Genomic DNA, 21,416 nt, shown 5'->3' on the forward strand with positions numbered 1-21,416 from the left:
CAGTCCTGACACTCAATGAATATTCTCTGTGGTCACCCATGATTCTGCACATAACCCATAAATCCTCTCCTTTGTCATTTTGAAAGCCTGTCTCACACAGAAGGTCCTCTGATGCTCTGCCCCAAGGATTGGTCCAGCGCCTGGCTCTCCCCACTCAGCTGGGTCTCAGAAACTGCTGCCTGCAGCTCACAGCTGCCTGATTTTCACATCTCTTTGCATTTCCCTGCTTACACACTCTTTCATCAGTCCTTTATTCACTGGTAGTCTTGAAGGAACCAGATTCCATCCAGTCTCACAGTACAGATCTTCTGTTTGCTGAAGTAATGTATACGAAGTTGGAATCCTTGCCTGTCATACCCATGCAGCTTGTTGCACAACCCTTACGTAATGAAATACCCTTTAGTTTTTATTACGTTATTATGCTACAGATCACATTAAGAAAGAACTTTGGATGCTTAGAGGTTCCAATCAGATGTATTGTACCACAGAAGAAACCCTACCTGTGGAGAAGCCAGTCTTCTTATGACATTTGGTGAACTCGATGTTGAAGTAGGTGACCAGGGCATGGATGTAATCATTACGCTGGATTTGGAGGCAAAAGGCTGAGGTGAAGGACAGGTCCTCAGCCTTAACCGTGTAGATGTCCACTTCCTGTGTGGGAACAACAACTATCAAATATCTGTCCAACTTTGACCCAGCTTAACATTAACCTCCACCACAGCCTTTAGGACCACACTATAAAAATGATGCTGCATATTCCGGTTGAAAATAGGGTGAGTAAAAGGGGTGACACAACACTGCTTCTAATTGCAAGACACAGCCACTTGTGCCTAAACATTGGTCTGGATGCTGTCAATTTATAAATGGTCCTTTTTTATAATGTGATTTGACAAGGCAGTGATGGACTACAATACCTGCTGTTATCCTTCAAAATGAAATAACCACACTGGTTGTAAGGTACAGTATATGTTCTGGTGACGTGTGTGAATTCAGTTCCAGACATGACTATCATTCATGTGACGCAAAAGAGTTTTTAATCTCTGGTGTTTGTGAATCTCTGTGTGTGCTTGTATGTTGATGCTTCCATGTCTCATTCTCGCCAGTGCGGGGAAGCAATAAAAAAGGCCAATAGGATGTTGGGGTATATCTCCAGGTGTGTGGAGTTTAAGTCAAGGGAGGTAATGCTAAGATTATACAATTCCTTGGTGAGACCTCACCTAGAATATTGTGTGCAGGTTTGGTCACCATATCTTAAAAAGGACATTGCGGCCTTAGAAAATGTGCAGCGTAGGGCCACAAGAATGATTGCTGGAGGAATGTCATACGAGGAAAGGTTAGTTGAGCTAAATCTGTTCAGCCTCAAGCAAAGGAGACTGAGGGGGGACATGATCCAGGTCTATAAGATTCTAACAGGTTTGGATGCTGTTCAACCAAATAGTTACTTCAGCATTAGTTCAAATACAAGAACTCGTGGCCATAGGTGGAAATTAGCGGGAGAACATTTCAAACTGGATTTAAGGAAGCACTTCTTTACACAGCGTGTAGTCAGAGTTTGGAATAGTCTTCCTGATAACGTAGTGCAAGCTGAATCCTTGGGTTCCTTTAAATCAGAGCTAGATAAGATTTTAACAACTCTGAGCTATTAGTTAAGTTCTCCCCAAGCGAGCTCGATGGGCCGAATGGCCTCCTCTCGTTTGTATAGTTCTTATGTTCTTAATTTATTTCACACAGACAGAAGGGGTTGGCTGCAATACTCTGTCAGCTGAGCTGTCCTGTCAAAGCAAGTCTGAGATTGGCTGAATTCTAGAAGAAGAATTTCACAGGAATGACTGTCATTTCCTTTTGGGTTACCAAAGGGAGCCCTACAATGTACAGAGTGTAATTAGTGACAACGCTGGGATAGTATATCCAGATTTAATTATATATCAGTTGTTTGTTTAGTGCTGGGTTACTATGAGCCACACCGTCTATACATACACAGGGCAATACGGAATATAGAAATATTAATTTATTAAAGCACATTGTGAAACACAGGCATGATGTGGTTATTCTCCGAGCAGCGAGCTTGGGAGACAAGTACCTCTACACCTGTAACTAATTGTTAAGGGGATAAAGCAGGTCTGTGCTGCTTAGATAAAGGAAGAGTGACAGACCTATTGTTAAGTTCCGTCCGTCTGTCCGTCCATCCATCCTTCCATTTTCTGCTCCATTCAAGGTCACTGAGTATGTTCAATTCAAAATACCAGCTTGTGCTGTCAGACCATTACAGATTACTCCAAATTGAACAGCACATTTAATATTAATTCAGTCTAAATGTTCTCATGTCACAACCCTCCTTGCCTCTCTTCATTGGCTCCCTACTGGCACTTACATTAAGTTCTAGTCCTTGATGCTGGCCTTCAGATCCATTATTGGACAGGTACACATCTCCATCAAAAGTCTCCTCAAGACCTCTATCCCATCTTACCCACCTTCTCCACCATGTAAGAAGTGTCAGTCCAGACACTTGGTTCCCCAGTGGTGGAATGAACTGCCGAACCACATTTAGTCAACACATGTTCTCTCCAGCTTCAAGAAATGCCTAGTCAACACCTTGACAGCATGAATGTTTGCAATGTGCTTCGGATAAACTGAATTGACAATGCTGTCACTCTAGCTTCACAATTGCTTGTGGGATTGGAGTGCTGACATTTCAGGGACTCCCCATACCTGCATTCCCACCTGCCTCTCCCTCTTACTTATGCTGCCATAGCCATATCTGCCGGAGCATTGCACTTCATATTGCACTCATCTACCTTTTAGCACTGCTTATAGTCTCCCTTACTTTGACTAATTGCATTTTTTTCCCCCCTACTTCTCCTGGGGGGTGCTGCCGGGAGACCTCAATCTATCAAGATGTCCAGCCTCTAGCAATGACGTCCGTGCATCCAGCTCGCCGATGTCCGTGCATCCAGCTCGCCGTTCTGCCTGTGTCGTCTTCCTTGTATGACCCGCTCCCTGCCTTCTGGTTGCCTGGCGATTGGAGGGAGCGTTGGCACTGGCTTGCCATCTCCCCCTGCTCACCGTTTGTTTCTCAGACTTAACTGTATTTGACTCTCCCTGCTGGCCCCTGGAGGATGGGCTCCCCCTTTGAGTCTGGTCCCTCCCAAGGTTTCTTCCTTCTAGGGAGTTTTTCCTTGCCACTGTCGCCCATGGCTTACTCACTGGGGGCTTTGGGTGGGGATGCTGTAAAGCGCTTTGAGACAATGTAATGTTGTGATAATGCGCTATACAAAAATAAATTTTTTGTTGTTATTTTCTTTGCTTGTATGTCACTTGGACAAAGCTGTCTGCTAAATATGTAAATGTAAATTTCATAAAATTACATTGCTTGTAATGAAGGTTTAATAATATGACGTGATTTACATACTTATTTTAAATCGTTCAGCTCTTTAAATGCAAAAAAGCTGAGTTAATTTGACATTGATCTCACTCTATGTTAATGATACATTATGTAATAACTACACCAAGAACCTGTTATCAATATAGGGCAGACATCAGTGGCCTTCAAATAAAATGCTAGAGATCTGGGAACCTGTAGACATTATCATTCAAGCAGTATACTCATAGCTGAGGGGTCCACGTCTTTCAGTCAGCTACTCGTCACTGATATAAGCAAAAAATCAGTATCCCTGACAACGAAGGGCAATTTACTGCCAGTGATGCATCAGCGGGGTCAAGCCTGCTTCCTGTTTGTTACTAGAGGACTCTGTCCTATCTAAACTCAGGCCTCCATGAAATTCACCCATTTTGGGGGCATACATCTTACCAGAGATAACTATGTAAAGAAAAAAATAAACTATTCCAGGGAGACCCAGAAGAGACAGAGTTTTTCTGATGGTGAATGCTAATTCTCCTACCTGAAGATCTCACCACCAAAACATGCTGAAAAGTTACCTATGGACCACATCAGATACTGAAGGATCAGGGTCAGGATCAATTTTATTCATAAAGTACTTTGCAGCATATTTTGTTTGTTTGGTGCTGTGTACATCAGTGTCTTTGAAATTTCAACAAAGCTTTTTGCACATCACCTCTAGCTTCACATTCCTTTGAAAATCTTCAGCTGGGCTTCTATGAATGCCAGAGACACATACATACAGCCTTCATCCTTTGCGGAAGCTACACACAAACATACAAATACAGTGCATTGCATCCTAATGCATTCTCTTATTTGTTCAATAAATCGCCCATTTGTGTTTTTGCAACTGTGTCTGCGCTTGTGGTCCATTGCCTACGGTGGCCGATAAGGGCAAATCAAATTAACTTTTCAGAAAACAAAATTACAAAAGTCAAGACAAATTAACAAAGCCAAGCAAAAACGAACACACTTACAAGTGCCCAAACAAATTTACAAGCGCGGAAACAAATTTACAAGTTCCAAAATAAATATACATGCGACGAAACAAATTTACGAGATGAGAAACACTTTTACCAGTCCTCAAAACAAATTTACAAGTGGAGAATCATACGGAAAGGGTAGGTACGCGCTGCACAGGAAGTGCCTAATTATTGCTTGCCTTTTGTGTCAATCAAGCGGTTTCGCGAGGGGGAAGTTGCTGAGGGGTGTCACTACCGAAAATGTTACACCTACCGAAAATGTAACTTCCGCTACTACGCATGCGCACATTCATCACGCATGCGTCCACGAAACCACATTTTCTGGCACTTCTTTATTACGCATGCGTAATGTACACTTCCACAGGCCCGATACTGCGCATGTATTCACATTTTGCGGCAGACCGTGATTGCGTGATTCAGGGCTTGGACATCGTGTATCATCATTCATTGGTCACGTACTGTGAAATGGGTCATTGATGTTTATATTTGTAGTTCAGCCGTCACTTTAGTGTGGTATTTAAACCATATTGCTTTGCCGATTGTAATATTTGCATCTGTGTGCGCGTTGTTTGTAGTGCCTGACAGTAATCTTACATAAGGTTTTTCCCAAGGGTATTGCTGAATAGATGCCTTTTCTTTAGAAAACGTAATAAAATTGGGGTGTATATCAATCTTGTGTACCCATATTGCTTATCAAGGGGCTGTGATATATGTACAGCATTTTCTAAAAAAAAAAAGTCACACCAAAATAATAGTTAAGAACTTTTATTTGCACAACATAAACAATGTTTATGTTGTGCGGTTTGGCCCAAGAAAAAACAATCCGTCGTCTGTCAGAAACAAATATAATTAGCTTTATTTAGCACCACAAGACACTGCCATAACTGACACGAGTGTGTGGTAATTACACTGATACAATTAAGAAATGAAATGACTAAGGAGAAAAAAAGCAGACTTAGTTTAAGTAACTTCACAGCACATCGAACTGGGAGTAGTACATAATGGTAACATTAAAGTAATGTCACCTTTGACTGTAAAATTGATGGCCATACCCTGTATTTTACGTTGCTCCTTCTGAAGCACGTTGGGCATTAAAGGCCTATGCGGAATAAAATCTTTTAAAGTCGAAGGACTCCATCATTATCCGGTTAAATCTTGTCTTTCTTCTCGCTGTCGACATTCTTATCAAAAATCAACAGACGATGAAATGTGACGCGATGCCGTAAAAATAGAACGCCTCCTTCCAGAAGTCGCTAGCGTGCGCATGCGTAGTAGCGGAAGTTACATTTTCGGTAGGTGTAACATTTTCGGTAGTGACAAGGGGGTTCAGTCTTGAAACGGCAGCTGGCAGGAGGAAGTGACGTCACAGGCACCCGCCAAGGCAGGTAGCGGCAGCTGCCACTAAGGAGCTTGGCAGCTGCCAGTTCTTAGTGGCAGCTGCCGCTAGTGGCGCTTAACAGTGGTAGGTCCCGTTCGAATACAGTGCCTGCCGGGGTACAGAGACAGCCACCGCCGCTCGTGGAAGTAAACCCGAGATGCTGTGCACGTTTACGATAAACTGGGATACGGAAATAAATTGAGGACTTGTTTAATCTTTATATGACTACGAATTATATTATTGTTGCTGACTGTACATCTCTTTAAGATAATATTTGAGAAAACAATGATTGTACTGTCGCTAGTGGCGCTAAATAGTGACAGGAGCCGTTCGGGAACAGTGCCTGCCGGTAGTGGCAGGTCTAGTGGCAGGTGCCGTTCAGATACAACAGAGAGGCACCTACCCGCCACTCCTGGAAGTAGCCTAAACCAGAGATTCTGTACATCGGCTAAATGATCAAAAGCAATGATTGTGCTGTCGCTAGTGGCGCTAAACAGTGACAGGAGCCGTTCGGGAACAGTGCCTGCCGGTAGTGGCAGGTCCCGTGGCAGGTCTAGTGGCAGGTGACGTTCAGATACAGTAGAGAGGCACCTACCCGCCAATCCTGGAAGTAGCTTAAACCAGAGATTCTGTACATCGGCTAAATGATCAACTGCAATAGTTCGGTAAAGTTGGAACGATATTGGCAGATTCGAACTTGGCGGCTCAATAAATCTTAAACAAAACGTTCTTACAATACAATATACGGGTCTATTTAACAGTGGTAAGGTAGACAATGAGCTACAACCGGATTTTCGTCCAAACAATATGTATTTACAGAAATACGGATAACATTGCTCCCTATGAGCAGTCCGCTGTCTGAGGAGAGCTTAGGGACCGTCTACAAAGTGCAAATCGACAACGGATAATGTCAATAACTTCGCTTCCAAAGAGTGAAGAGCCACCAAAATCACTAAAGGCTTTTGGAATGTTATCATGGTCATACTACACCCCTTAGTTTGGTGAAATGTACCTACGTCTATTTCTAAAGAATTTATATTAGGAATAACATTCAATAACTTTGCTCCTATCAACTGTACTACCACCAAAATCACTACACACATCTAGGGTGTCATCATGGTCATATTACAACACTTATAGTTTGGTGAAAAAAATCATTATTATTAAATAAAATGCAATAACTTTGCTCCTATCAATTGTAGCGCCACCAAAATTACTATATACTTTTGCAATTTAAATATGGTAGGACTGCACCACTTAGGTTGGGAAAATGTGGCTTAGTTTATTGTTAAAGGGATTTTATTGGCAATAAAATCAACTTTCCCTTCGCGAAACCGCTTGATTGACACAAAAGGCAAGCAATAATTAGGCACTTCCTGTGCAGCGCGTACCTACCCTTTCCGTATGATTCTCCACTTGTAAATTTGTTTTGAGGACTGGTAAAAGTGTTTCTCATCTCGTAAATTTGTTTCGTCGCATGTATATTTATTTTGGAACTTGTAAATTTGTTTCCGCGCTTGTAAATTTGTTTGGGCACTTGTAAGTGTGTTCGTTTTTGCTTGGCTTTGTTAATTTGTCTTGACTTTTGTAATTTTGTTTTCTGAAAAGTTAATTTGATTTGCCCTTATCGGCCACCGTAATAGCCGGTCCTGACAAGACGTCATTTCGCTGTGATGCAAAATATGTCACTGGTGACACATTGGATCTTGCCACTAGAGGGCTCTCAAAATGCAACTTTTATTGAGCATTTGTTATATTGATATTGATGAATAATATATTGTGATGGTTATCGTTATCGTTTCATCACCCAGCCCTACTTGACACCATATTCATGAATGCTTTACACTGCATTCTGTTGTCTATTACCTGAAATAGAAATTAGTTTTATAGACCAAGGAGTCAGGAAGAAGAAGAAAAACAAAGGACAACTGATGAACTGGCCAGCTTAGTCTCCAAACCTTAATCCTATAGTACTTGTGTGGGACAAACAGAACAGAAGAGTCAAAGCAAAGCAATCCACAAGAACCCTACATCTTTGGAAATTCCTACTGAAGAGCCGGAAATTCATGTTGGATGATTTCCTTCTGAAATTTGTTAAATGGCAGCTCCATGAGTCAATTTTCTCACTACTTTGGTGTTCCTTATGCTTTGTATGAAAAAAGCATGATTTCTGTCAAATGCACAGTTCTTTTGATTGGTGCTGTAACTGCACAGCTTACAGATGTTGGGACATCAGGAGACTTACTTTTATCAGGCAGGAATTCGTCACCACCTGTTTGGGGTCCACGACATCTACTAAAGGCTCCTTTATGGCTATGTTACGGATGCAGCTCATGTCAAAGCCATACACATTCTCCCACCCTGTGGAGAGACACACAAAGACATGCAAATGTGATTTACTTACAGATTTAATGAATCTCGACTCTATCACAACAATGGTAAAAATGGTAAAAATCGTCTGAAGAAGCAGTCCCTGCAGAGCCAGAACTTTTGGGACATTATGACAGACATACACCTTAACCTGTAGGCATTAGGCAGAGCTGACACATTAGGCACATTCTGACATTAGCACTCCCAGATGTTAGCACATCCTTACATTAGCACTCCCTGACGTTAGTACATCCTGACATTAAGACACCCAGACGTTAGCACATCCTGACATTAGCACTCCCAAACATTAGCACATCCTGACATTTGGACATCCTTACATTAGCACTTGCTGATGTTAACACGACCTGACATTAGCACTCCCAGATGTTAGCACATCCTTACATTAGCACTCCCTGATGTTAGCACATCCTGATGCTAGCACTGACAGAATTTAGCACATCCTGACTCTAGCACTCCCAGATGTTAGCACATCCTTACATTAGCACAACCTGACATTAGCACTCCTAGACATTAGCAAATCCTGACATTAGCACTCCTCGACATTAGCACATCCTGACATTAGCACTCCCCGATGTTAGCACATCCTGAGATTGGCACTCCCAGACATTAGCACATCCTTACATTAGCACTTCCAGACGTTGGCACATCCTGACGTCAGCACTCCCAGACATTAGTACTTCCGGACATTAGCACTTACTTACGTTAACACATCCTGACATTGGCACTCCCAGACAGTTGCACATCTTTACATTAGCACTTGCTGACGTTAACACGTCCTGACATTAGCACTCCCAGACATTAGCACATCCTGACATTAGCACTACCTGATGTTAGCATATCCTGAGATTGGCACTCTCAGACATTAGCACATCCTTACAATAGCACTTGCTGATGTTAGCACATCCGGACATTAGCAGTCCCTGATGTTGGCACACCCGTACATTAGCACTTGCTGACGTCAAAACATCCTGACATTAGCACTCCCAGACGTTAGCACATCCTGACATTAGTACTTCCGGACATTAGCACTTACTGACGTTAACACACCCTGACATTGGCACCTCCAGACATTTGCACATCTTTACATTAGCACTTGCTGACGTTAACACGTCCTGACATTAGCACTCCCAGATGTTAGGACATCCTGGCATTAGCACTCCCAGACATTAGTACATCCGGACATTAGTACTTGCTGATGTTAACACATTCTCACATTAGCACTTCCAGACGTTGGCACATCCTGACATTAGCACTCCCAGACGTTAGTACATCCTGACATTAGCACACCCAGACGTTAGCAAATTCTGACATTAGCACTCCCAGATGTTAGCACATCCTTACATTAGCAATCCCTGATGTTAGCACATCCTGATGCTAGCACTGCCAGAATTTAGCACATCCTGAATCTAGCACTTCCAGATGTTAGCACATCCTTACATTAGCACAGCCTGACATTAGCACTCCTAGACATTAGCACATCCTGACATTAGCACTCCCAAATGTTAGCACATCCTGACATGGGCACTCTCAGATATTAGCACATCCTTACAATAGCACTCCCTGACGTTAGCACATACTGACATTAACACTCCCTGATGTTGGTTACCTGTACATTAGCACTTGCTGACGTTAACACGTCCTGACATTAGCACTCCCAGACATTAGTGCATCCGGACATTAGCACTTAATGACGTTAACACATTCTGACATTAGCACTCCAAAACATTAGCACATGGCGACACCCCTCGGTGGGTAGCATGGTTATGTGTGCATGTGTTTAGTCAGCAGGCAGCATCGTGTCAAGCACCACACTCATCTGGGGATGTATCTCTCCTTGACCCCATCTGGATTCATATATTTGCAGGCTATTCATCACACAGCACAAACAAATGTGGTTTAGGTGAGTCCAGTGTCATAGCAGAGAAAAAAGGTTCTCAGTTGACATAGTTATGCTTTTTATATGCCGGGTCCTAGGGGAGGCTCTGCTGCTGTACCCTTGAGCTAGGTGCTTAACCTGAATTGCTCCACTGAAATATCCAGCTATATAAATGGATAAGATTGTAAGTCCCTCAGGATAATACTGCAAGCTAAGCAAATGAATGTAATTGTAAGTATGTATTCCAGGCTCCAGTTCGGGCATCATGTGGAGTTTAATAAGCTTGCATATAAAGCTGGTGTAGGGGATTTACCACCTGCCTCTGCAGTCTGTCAAACTACCATATGAGGCAAAATAGGCACTGGTTCACTGCAGAGATTCAGTCTGTAGGCCATCCTGCCCCTAGATCACACTGGGGTCAGGTGCCAGAGAACCGGCCTTCAGAGGTATTACATTGTGGGAATTATGAACCCCTCAGTAAATACACTCTGACAGGGTTGCCATGGAAATGATTGTCCTACAGTAATTTTGATTAACTGGCTACCTTTAGTCACTTACACCTGTCACAGAACGTATACATCTGTGTTCCTGTTTCTTGTGCGTGAAAGGCCCATCTGTCCTGTCCAGGGATGGGAGCAGAAAACCAGTTAGAACTGGTTGCACTTACAGTGGATCTTGAAGTCCTTGTACTGTCGGTCCTCAATGGCCACCACATAGAGAGAAGCACGGTCTGGAAATATAAGCCCGCCTGGTTTCTGCCAGGGGTAAATCAGACAGAGGCACTGTAATTTAGACCACACAGATGGATGATATCACTTCCTGGACCTGAAAGAACCAACTGAAATCCTGCAGACCCCACACATTACCCGAACCTGCCTTTTTTTTAACACTTAGCCAATGTACGCATGCATATGCAGTTAATCACAACCCAGTAACACAGAAAAATTCATATATTTACTCATAAACACTCCTACATGACAATCTAAATGATGATGCAATAGTTTCTCAACTGCTCTTTGAGACACACATACCATCACCCACTATTTCACAAACTGATCAACAGACAGATATGTAGACATCCTTGCAGCTCAACTTGCACTCTCTAGGACAGCTTCAGACCACTCTATAGAGCATCTGCACAACGCTGCCCCCTACCAGCCATTTGTCCCTGGCGAAGATGACAGTGTTGAGCATGGACTCATAAAAGAGGCAGTATCCCATCCACTCAGAGATGATGATGTCCACCTTCTCCACGGGTAACTCCACCTCCTCCACCTTGCCCTTGAAGATGGTGATGACTGCAGAACATACAGAGGGGACAACTGTGGAGGAGCCATCGTTCAGAGCTACAGAAGAACATCCCCAAGGGTTTGGCATGATGTTCTCCCACTTGTTAAAACTGTGAACATGTTGCAGAACTACTGTGTTGACATAATTCCATCAACTGTACACCCTTTTGTTAATCGCATCAGGGTATGAGAGTCCTCATCTCAGCTAATAGCGACTCTTCACATGGCTTTGATTCAATGTCTGTAAAAGGTCCTTTGGTTTCTCTGCTGTGAGTGAGGGCCCCACATCCAAAAAGCCAATATTCAGTCAATAAGTCCTTTTCATAGCATTATTATTAAGCTTACATGAACGGCTACCATGTCACTGAAGAATGGCTGAGATTTATTTGTACCCTGGACCTAACTGCCTTAGCAAAGCACATCATGGCAGTCACCTCGGTGCTATGTATGCGTTTTGGGTTTGTCTACTCCATCTTACTGATGTGAGTATTGAAAACAGCTGGATTGAATCTGATACATTTACCAACCCTCTCAGGTGTTTGGAGGGCAGAGGCTCATGAACAAGGACATATGAAACCCGATACATTTTAAACAGGGCAAAAGAGTTCAGTGGAATCAATGACTGTATGTAACATACAGCACAAAATGTGCTTTGGAGGACTTTAAAGGTTGAGGTTAATTGAGTTCGCCCAGAAATTTGTACAGGTAACACCTGCATCAGGTGGGTTTGCAGATTGCCTGTAGCATTAAAATGTGACATGCTATTGTCACACCAGCTAGTTCCTCCTTGTAGCTGTACCACTCCTGGTTTACATGCCTGAATTTCATTCTACTGCACATGGTCAAGGGAGAACGGCATCCAACGGCGGGAAAAAATCTTTGGAGTAAAGATAATTAATAATTATAATTAAAAGGAAGATCCATTCAGTAAGACTTGGAGATGTTTGCACCAAAGCATTTTAATGCAATGAATATTAATGGTTCACTATCTGCTGGGTAACGGACTCAGCTTACTTTAGCAATAATAATCCTGAACCAGCTTAACTTAGCAGAAATCCTATTTAAATGTAAAAAAAATCTTTTTAGAACTGCATCAAAGGTTTCAGTCAGTCCCTACTATTATCTGTGAAAATTATTCATAATGATGAAAATCTTTCAAGACAAAATAGATTTGAGGTGACATTTTTAAGCTCTAGAAGGTACTGCCACAGACAGGACAGACACGTGTGATAGCTCTTCCTGGTGGTCATCATTCAATCCCCTAAAATAAAGAACATGGTATCTCCTAAGGACCTCATCTCGATCTCTGCATTATGCTGCCTGCTATGGAGAAGTCTGGAGAATGCAGACCAACCGGGGAGGGGGGATGTCTACCTCTTTCTAGTGCTGTCTACTGTCAGCAACTCACCTACAGGGCAGTGGAATAGAGACAAGGAGCATTCTCCTCGAAGCATGTTTCAGGAAATTTGAGTGAAGCGAATCAGGTGGTGTGCAGCACAGGTGGATGTGCTAGTCTTTACCCATCTGTTTGCATATTCGGTGCTGGAGGAAGAATGACTGTGGGATTAATTGGCCATCCCAGAGAAAATGAAGCCAGACTTGGCAGAAAATGAGTGTGCAGAAGACTGAAGATTGCAGATTAGCATTAATTTAGCAGGACACACCCCTGGCATACAAAGCTGTATGCTAGGCACACCACTGGCAGCAGACCAAGCAAGAAGCTATCAACATCCTACAGAATCATCAGGAATAACCAATCATAGGATCAGTCAAATAAACGAAGACATTCAGCTGCTGATTCTATGTAACAGCCACTAGAAATACCACGAAGCATGGCAACAGTGTAAAAGTGAGGGTCAAACAACTAAGGACCGGATGTGAAAAGTGTCACCTGTGTGGGTTTACTAAGAATATCCCAGAAGTCCTTAAGGTCCTCCATCAATGCTGTTACTGTTCAGCCTGGATATGACCAAGCAGTAGAAAGTATCTGACAATGCATATGTATAGTCAGAAGCAAATGTCCGAAAGCAGTCTCTATTCAACTCATTCCCCTAGAAACAAGACATAAATAACCTTGTAACCTACATTTTACTAAAGACCAAAACTGGCAGACGAGTGGCCAATTTAATATCGCTGATCCAACCGCTCACCACAGAGAAACCACTATTTGTTCACTGACAAGTGACAAGGCAGGTGAACTAAACTATGTAATGATCAGAGAGATGTTCACCTTTTATATATTTTTATTTTATTTAACCTTTATTTAACCATGTTTGTCCCATTGAGATCACAGATCTCTTTTTCAAGGGGTATGAGAGTCCTGCACAACGGTAGGCCAAGGTAGCAGCAACACAGTGTTAGTGCAGAGTCTTACATAATATTACAAAAACATAATCAGAATATACATTTACATACAGTCTCCAGAGTCTTTAGAAGAGTTTTAAATTCCTTCAGGAGTATTAAGTTGTGCAGACGGAGTTCAGCTTGAAGTCTGTTCCATGTGTAAGGTGCTGAAAACCTGAAGGCTTTCTTTCCCAGTTCAGTTCTTACTTTAGGAACAACCAGATTTAGAAAGTCCATTGAGCGAAGATTATGATGTCCTTGCTTCCAGGTCAGGAGAAGTAGGAAGGAAATTTACCCAGAATGGCTTTATAAATGAACATATGCCAGTGAGTGAGACGACGAGCTTGTAATGAAGACCAATTTACTTTGGCATAAAGCACACAGTGATGAGTTAGAGAACCGCTGTTTGAAATAAACCTCAGTGCTCCATGATATACACTATCTAACATGCGTAGATAGTGAGCAGATGCATGCATGTACAGTACATCACCATAGTCAATGATAGGTAAAAATGTTGATTCAACTAGTTTTAATTTTACATAGAAAGAAAAGCACGATTTGTGTCTATAATAGAATCCTAAAAGGGATTTCAGCTTTTTTGTTATATGTTCCTTACAAGACAGATGGTCGTCAATTAAAAGTTCTAGGTATTTGAAATTTGACACCAATTGTATTTGGTGACCATCTTTTGTTAAAATTTTTCCGGCTAATGTTAATCAATCTATTTTTGAGGTGGTGAAGAACATAAGTTTTGTTTTGTCAGCATTTAAACTGAGTTTTAAATGACAAAGTTGTTCTTGTACTTTGTCAAAAGCATCTTGAAGATATTCAAAAGCCTTTGCGGGAGTAGGTGCAGAGCAGTAGATTGCGGTATCATCAGCATAAAGGTGAAAAGTTGAGTTTGGAATGTTCCGTCCCAGATTATTTATATATATGCTGAACAATAATGGGGCAAGAATCGAACCTTGTGGGACCCCCTTATGAATATGCAGTAAATCTGAGGTAGAGCCTTCTGCCTGAATTGCCTGGGTTCTTCCTGTGAGATAGTTTGCAAACCACCCAACTGTTTGTTTGGCTAAACCAATATCTATAAGACGATTAATCAAAATTTTATGATCAACAGTGTCAAAGGCTTTAGATAAGTCTAAAAACAAAGAAAGGCAACATTGCTGTCACGTCAGCGAGGGCGGAGCCAGACAGGTGCAGCCACTCAGGAGGCAATTAACCTCCTGATATTAGGAGATTCAGCACTACAGGACAGTGCGAAGTATTGCGCTCATGTTACGTAGCCTTACCAAGCAATTCTCCTGTCTCCTGTCTACCCGTTCTCCTTTACCTGACCTGTTTGCCTCCTGTCGATTCCTTACCTCTTCTCCTTCCTCCCACAGCCCAGATCCTGAACCTGACCCGCCTTTCCCGCCGAGCCCGGCTCCTCGTGTCTCCCCTCACCTTTGTGGTCTTGTCTTGTCTTTCTTCGTCGGACGGATTTCCCCGGCAACGACCTCCTCTTCTGAACCACGACCACGAGTACTTCTAGCCTCTCATCGCACAGCCCAGCATCCTTACCTGTCCAGGGGCTCGGCCCCGAGCCTCGCTCCCTACCCAGGTCCACCTAGGGAAGAGTCAGTGGACTTCCCCTCCTGCTCTCTCTACTGGTGTGGAACTCTTTGAACCGCCTATTAAACCTTGGTCCTCCCTGCATTCCTGGATCCTGGTCTCTGTTCCCTAGTCTACGTGACAATTGCTTGTCATCAAGGGCTTTTACGATGTCGTTTATGATCTTCATCACAGCAGTGGTAGTGCTATGATTTTTACGAAAACCTGATTGATATGGTGAAAGGACAGAATTTTTATATAAATAATCTTTTAATTGCACATTGATCAGAGATTCAAGCACTTTTGCGACAACAGAGAGTTTTGAGATAGGCCTGTAATTATTTAGAATAGTTGGGTCGCCCCCTTTCAGGAGGGGGATAACAAAGGCTGATTTCCAGTCATTGGGAATTTCGTTAGTTGACAATGATAGGTTAAAAATATTACATAGTGGTTCAGCTATAATTTCAGAAGCTAATTTTAAAAAGACAGGCTCTAAGTTATCTGGTCCTGATGATTTTCTGGGATTTAAGAGCCCTTTCTACATCTGCTTAGGTAAATGGACTAAGATTAAAGACCTGCATATTTTCATTTATACAGTTTGAGATTGGTGATTCTGTGGTTAAGTTATTAGACTTAACCAAATTACCAGATGAAATAAAATGTCTGTTAAAGTAATTTAATATTGCTGTCCTATCAGTTATTCTGGCATCGTCGACAAGTATATTGGGAGGGAGATTAGTTGAGTCATTGTTAGCGGACAAAGATTTGACAGTTTTCCAAAATTTCTTTGGGCTATTGAGACTTCCCAGGGTGGTGGACAGGTAAAAGTCGGCTTTAGCTTTTCTGAGCAAAAGGGTAAATTTATTTCTGAGTTGTCTAAATTTAAGCCAATCGGTCTCTAAATTTGACTTACGAGCCTTGGCCCAAGTGGTGTTACATTTATACAGTAGATCTGCCAGGTCAGTTGAAAACCATGGGTTCTCCCGCCCTTTAATTCTAAATTTACGAAGAGGGGCATGTTTGTTTACAAAGTAACTGAAGTTTTGATGAAAGTAGTTCCAAGCCAGATTAACGTCATGAAAATGAAAAAATCTTTTCCAATTGAAATTATATAAATCATGCAAAAATATATATATTATATATCTCATGCCATAGATAGGGACACTAAGTTAATTTTTTATAAAGTGTTATAAAACTAGATACTTGTCATGCCCCGATCGTCCACTCCTCTCGTGTGCCACGCCCCCTCAGGACACTTTGAGCTACTTCGGGTTTTACAAACTACTTTCAAATTGAAAGGCTCCTGTGCTCGGCTAAATAGTTCAGCTCTTCTTGTGCTTTGACTGGTTTGTTTCCTTGACTGAAAGACTCATCCAGCTGTTTCACATTAGCATTAGTGACACATGCATGATTATAGGAGACTGACCAATCAGCACACAGCAAGAGCTCAGTGCTCAAGTGAAATCCGGGTCCTTTTAATTGAAATGGTAATTTACAATTCCTGTCTTAGCTCAGAGTGTCCTCCTTGACATGGATTATCTGGTCACCCTACGATACTCTGCAGATTTTCTGTTGCTCAGAAGTCATTTAGTTTTGGACAGGTTAAATGAGTTTGTCGCCCTGACGAACAACAACATCAGTAATGTTGTCTTCGCCAATCTGAGTGAAGTACTGTAGCTGGCAGGCTTTTTGTAAGGGACAGAACAACTGAAGGACCAGGACATCCTTTGATAGACATACCACTAGAAATGATTGAGTACTACATTGTGTGTGGTTACTCATGTGTCCAGCTTGCACGCCTGCTTGGAGTATCTGAGTGAACCATCCGTAGAAGACTGGAACAGCAGTCTAGTCTACTGTCTTACTGTCTATACTCGAGAGACCCTCTCAGCCCTGCTCTTCAAAACTAAGGAAATTATGGATTTGATCAACTGGTCTCTCAATGCAATTGACACCATCTTCTCGCAGAGGAGCGCAGGTTCGGGGGAACCTGACTGTCCTGCAGGAACGTACGCAGCTGGCTACACGATGGACGGATGGGAGAAGTGGAGGGTCGTGTGTCTGGCAGCTCTTTCCGTGGAGGACATCGAAGATATCTACCTATTCGGAACCTTGATAACGGGTCTTATGCTGATTGGATTAGGCATCGCCCTGGTTTATCGGAAATTGAAGAAAACGGTGACAGCCGCTCAAAGCCCCACTAGGCTGGCCAAATTGATTGATGGTCTTGGCAGAGCTGTTGGCGCTCAGACTATGGCTATAGATCGCAAACTGGATAACATCACAGTGTCAAATGACCGTAGATTTGATTACATCACCGTGACTATGGACCGCAGACTGGATAACATCACGGAGGAGCTCAAGGCTTTGCACAGGATTTTAGACGGCGGAGACCAGCGTGGACATTAGAGGAGCTGCGAAATTACAGCTTCTCGCATAAAAACTCAAACAACCCTATTCTATCTTCTTTTGGCTCCCCCCTAATCAGCACGGGCCTTGGCCAAGGCCTCTGCTGAGCTCAACAACTCCCCCTGAAGAACAAGGCAGTGAGACTCTCTTGCATTCCTCTCCCCCAACCACAAGGACACCCTACCCCCATCCCACGCCTTCGCCGCTTCATACCCCCCAGCGTGAACGAACGGGTCCTTGTACAGCGCGGATTTGCTGCAGGAACGGACGGCTGTTTGTCTATGCTGGACGACCTCCACCTCCCTATTCCCCTCCCCTGTTGCAAGTCTCGACTTTAGTGTTGTGAGCTGTAGTGACTATGTGCTTATTGCTGAGGTGTTTTTTCTGTTCCTATATTGTACTTCCTACTGGAGTACAGTCTGGGGGCTGTTTTTTTTATTCACCTCCACTCTCCTAACATAATCTGTTTCTCTGAGTTTTCCTACAGTCCCCTGTCTTCCTGACCTGTCTGCCCCCCTGTAATGTTTGTGTATGTATGGTCGGGTTGATGGCCTCCTTTTCGCTGGTACTTGTGACTAGTGACATGGTGAATTGCAACAGCAATAAAGGGAACCAAATCAAATCAAATCAAATCATTAAGGTACATACAGTTTTCATAAATGCATTTGGAATATATGACACTTTATATATAACAAATATAAATATATACAATATAAAGCATATATATGGCACCTACATTTGGCGCTCCAGGCCAAAAGACTTATCCAAGAAAATTAACCATGGTTTTATAAGGGGAAAAAAACATGGCTGTTCCCATGGTAACCACAACCATGATTTTTCTGCAAAAATTATACTTTAAGGTATTTGTGTGGTTATACAAATGGTGATCAGTACAGCAAAAAACATAGGCGTCCCGCTAATTTCCACTTATGGCCACGAGTTCTAGTATTTAAACTAATATTGAAATAGCCATTTGGCTGAACAGCATCCAGACCCGTTAGAATCTTATAGACCTGGATCATGTCCCCCCTTAGTCTCCTTTGCTCAAGGCTAAACAGATTCAGCTTAGCTAACCTCTCGTCATAATACAGACAGAATAAGGAAAATATTGCAGCAAGATGACTTCCACAAAGTGTCAAACATATGAGATGGATAGATAGAGTGTTACGTGACGTAAGTTCGGGAGGTTGCCTACAGGTTCTACTGACGTCCTGCCACTGGCTCATTCGTCAACCGCTCCCTAGACTCCGCCTTCGGAGCAGTTTCCGGTTCATTGACAGAAGAGGCTGCCGCTTCTTGCCTGCTAGCTCACTCTTCATTCGGTTTGTTTTTGGTGTGACTGCTCGTGTATGACTGTTTTTGTTCTTGTTCTTGATTTCCGATTTTCGCCTCGCCCTTATTGTACCTTCGCCCTGGTTTTGACTGCCTGTTTGGGACTTTCGCTTACGAGGCTGAAGTTGGCTACTTATTTGCGGCTGTTTATTCGGATGTTTCCGTTCCACCTTAAATGCTTCTTTTTTCAGCTATTTGTAGAGGCCCCTGCTCCTTCATTTCAAAACGTCCCAAAAATCTGCCATTACCATCTCATACTAAGTATAGCAGAGTGTAAGTAGACTTATTTTGGTGAATTTTTACTGTAGCATTTTCTCATAATCACCTCCTAAATTTGGCACCAACACTCCATTCTCTATATGGGTCGGATTGCATTTTTCAGCTATTTGTAGAGGCCCCTGCTCCTTCATTTCAAAACGTCCCAAAAATCTGGCATTACCATCTTATAGTAAGTATAACAGAGTGTAAGTAGACTTATTTTGGTGAATTTTTACTGTAGCATTTTTTAATAATCACCTCCTAAACTTGGCATGACACTCCATTCTCTATGGGTCCAACAAAAGAAAGCTATGCATTTATTGCATATTAGAAAGTTAAAGCTAATGCAAGTGAGTTGTAAATGTCTGGATATAACACATCACTGCAAACATTGAAAGTAGGAATTTTACTGTTTTTCATATTGCATATAAGAACATAAGAACTATACAAACGAGAGGATGCCATTCGGCCCATCGAGCTCGCTTGGGGAGAACTTAACTAATAGTTGTTAAAATCTTATCTAGCTCTGATTTAAAGGAACCCAAGGATTCAGCTTGCACTACGTTATCAGGAAGACTATTCCATACTCTGACTACACGCTGTGTAAAGAAGTGCTTCCTTAAATCCAGTTTGAAATGTTCTCCCGCTAATTTCCACCTATGGCCACGAGTTCTTGTATTTGAACTAATGCTGAAGTAACTATTCAGTTGAACAGCATCCAAACCTGTTAGAATCTTATAGACCTGGATCATGTCCCCCCTCAGTCTCCTTTGCTTGAGGCTGAACAGATTCAGCTCAAATAACCTTTCCTCATATGACATTCCTCTAAGACCAGGAATCATTCTTGTGGCCCTACGCTGCACCTTTTCTAAGGCTGCAATGTCCTTTGATGATATGGTGATATGGTGATATGGTGACCAAACCTGCACACAATATTCTAGGTGAGGTCTCACCAAGGAATTGTATAATCTTAGCATTACCTCCCTTGACTTAAACTCCACACACCTGGAGATATACCCCAACATCCTATTGGCCTTTTTTATTGTTTCCCCGCACTGGCAAGAATGAGACATGGAAGCATCAACATACACACCAAGGTCTTTCTCATAATCAGCTACCTTTATTTCAGTAGGTCCCATAAAATACCTGTACTTTATATTTCTGCTCCCTACATGGAGCACCTTACATTTGTCTATGTTGTCTATGCTTCCTATCCGTTAACCAGTTATCAATCCAGGTCACTACAGTTCCTAAAATACCTGTCGCTTTGAGTTTAAGTGAGAGCCTCTTGTGGGGGACAACATCAAAAGCCTTTTCATATATTTCATTATTTTGTCTGTGTTTCTTTTCAACAGCACTGCTGCAGTTTTCAGTCAGTGATAGTACTCTCACCAACCCCTAAGTCAGGGGTCACCAACTCCGGTCCTGGAGGGCTACTATCCAGTAAGTTTTCTGTCCTACCTGGCTTCTGATGAGCCACACCTGCTCCTGGTATTTACTTGAGAATTAGTGTGGCTCATCAGAAGCCAGGTAGGATAGAAAACTTACTGGATAGTAGCCCTCCAGGACCGGAATTGGTGACCCCTGACCTAAGTGATGGGAGTTGTAAATTTGTTGAACAGTAAAATTTACGCTAACCAGTATTCCGACTCTCACTCCCTTATGTTAGACTCCATGGCAATTTTAAATGAAAGAAAAAGTGATCTCCACAAATAGCCTAAAAATGCATTCAAGTCCACAAAGAAAACAATAGTGCCCTTTTATATTTTAGTAATACTGCATTACAATTTCAAAACAAAGTTATGTCTGCTTCTTATCAAACTTGCTCTAACAAACTAATGTCAGTTCCACTACACAGTGTCACATTCCACATGACCCGTACACTGGTCCTGCAGGGTAAGGTTTATCTCTTACCATTGTCCAGGTGGTTGGATTTGATGATTTTCTCTGAGTATTCTGATATGCTTGAACATTCAATCTGTGAATGGAGAAAAAGGGAAATAAGATTCTTCATGGGAGACACAATGCATTATTGCTCCCCTTGGTGATGTCACATGACCTTTGACTGTTGTGTTTGGTAAGAAACACACTGAGTCACTGAGAGGCAACTGGTTTAATTTTAGCCAAGTGCCTTTCGGGGTAAGCGCCCTACCCTATGTGTGAG

The 21,416-nt window shown here is 42.4% G+C and overlaps 1 protein-coding gene across 7 annotated transcripts in view; it reads right to left on the reverse strand.

The window, feature by feature from the left end:
• Window positions 1-21,416, reverse strand: part of LOC111843347 (protein arginine N-methyltransferase 8-B) — a 44,595-nt gene that overhangs the window by 6,777 nt on the left and 16,402 nt on the right. For all 7 annotated transcript variants that reach the window (XM_023810847.2, XM_023810845.2, XM_023810844.2 and 4 more), the window contains exons 4-8: window positions 21,167-21,230; window positions 11,181-11,323; window positions 10,693-10,780; window positions 8,004-8,119; window positions 501-651 (exon numbers count right to left, since the gene is read on the reverse strand). In XM_023810847.2, coding sequence (XP_023666615.1) covers window positions 501-651; window positions 8,004-8,119; window positions 10,693-10,780; window positions 11,181-11,323; window positions 21,167-21,230 — 562 coding nt within the window. The remainder of the gene's footprint in view (window positions 1-500; window positions 652-8,003; window positions 8,120-10,692; window positions 10,781-11,180; window positions 11,324-21,166; window positions 21,231-21,416) is intronic.

This window comes from Paramormyrops kingsleyae, chromosome 3 (assembly GCF_048594095.1).
Source record: "Paramormyrops kingsleyae isolate MSU_618 chromosome 3, PKINGS_0.4, whole genome shotgun sequence".
Classification (NCBI taxonomy): Eukaryota; Metazoa; Chordata; class Actinopteri; order Osteoglossiformes; family Mormyridae; genus Paramormyrops; species Paramormyrops kingsleyae.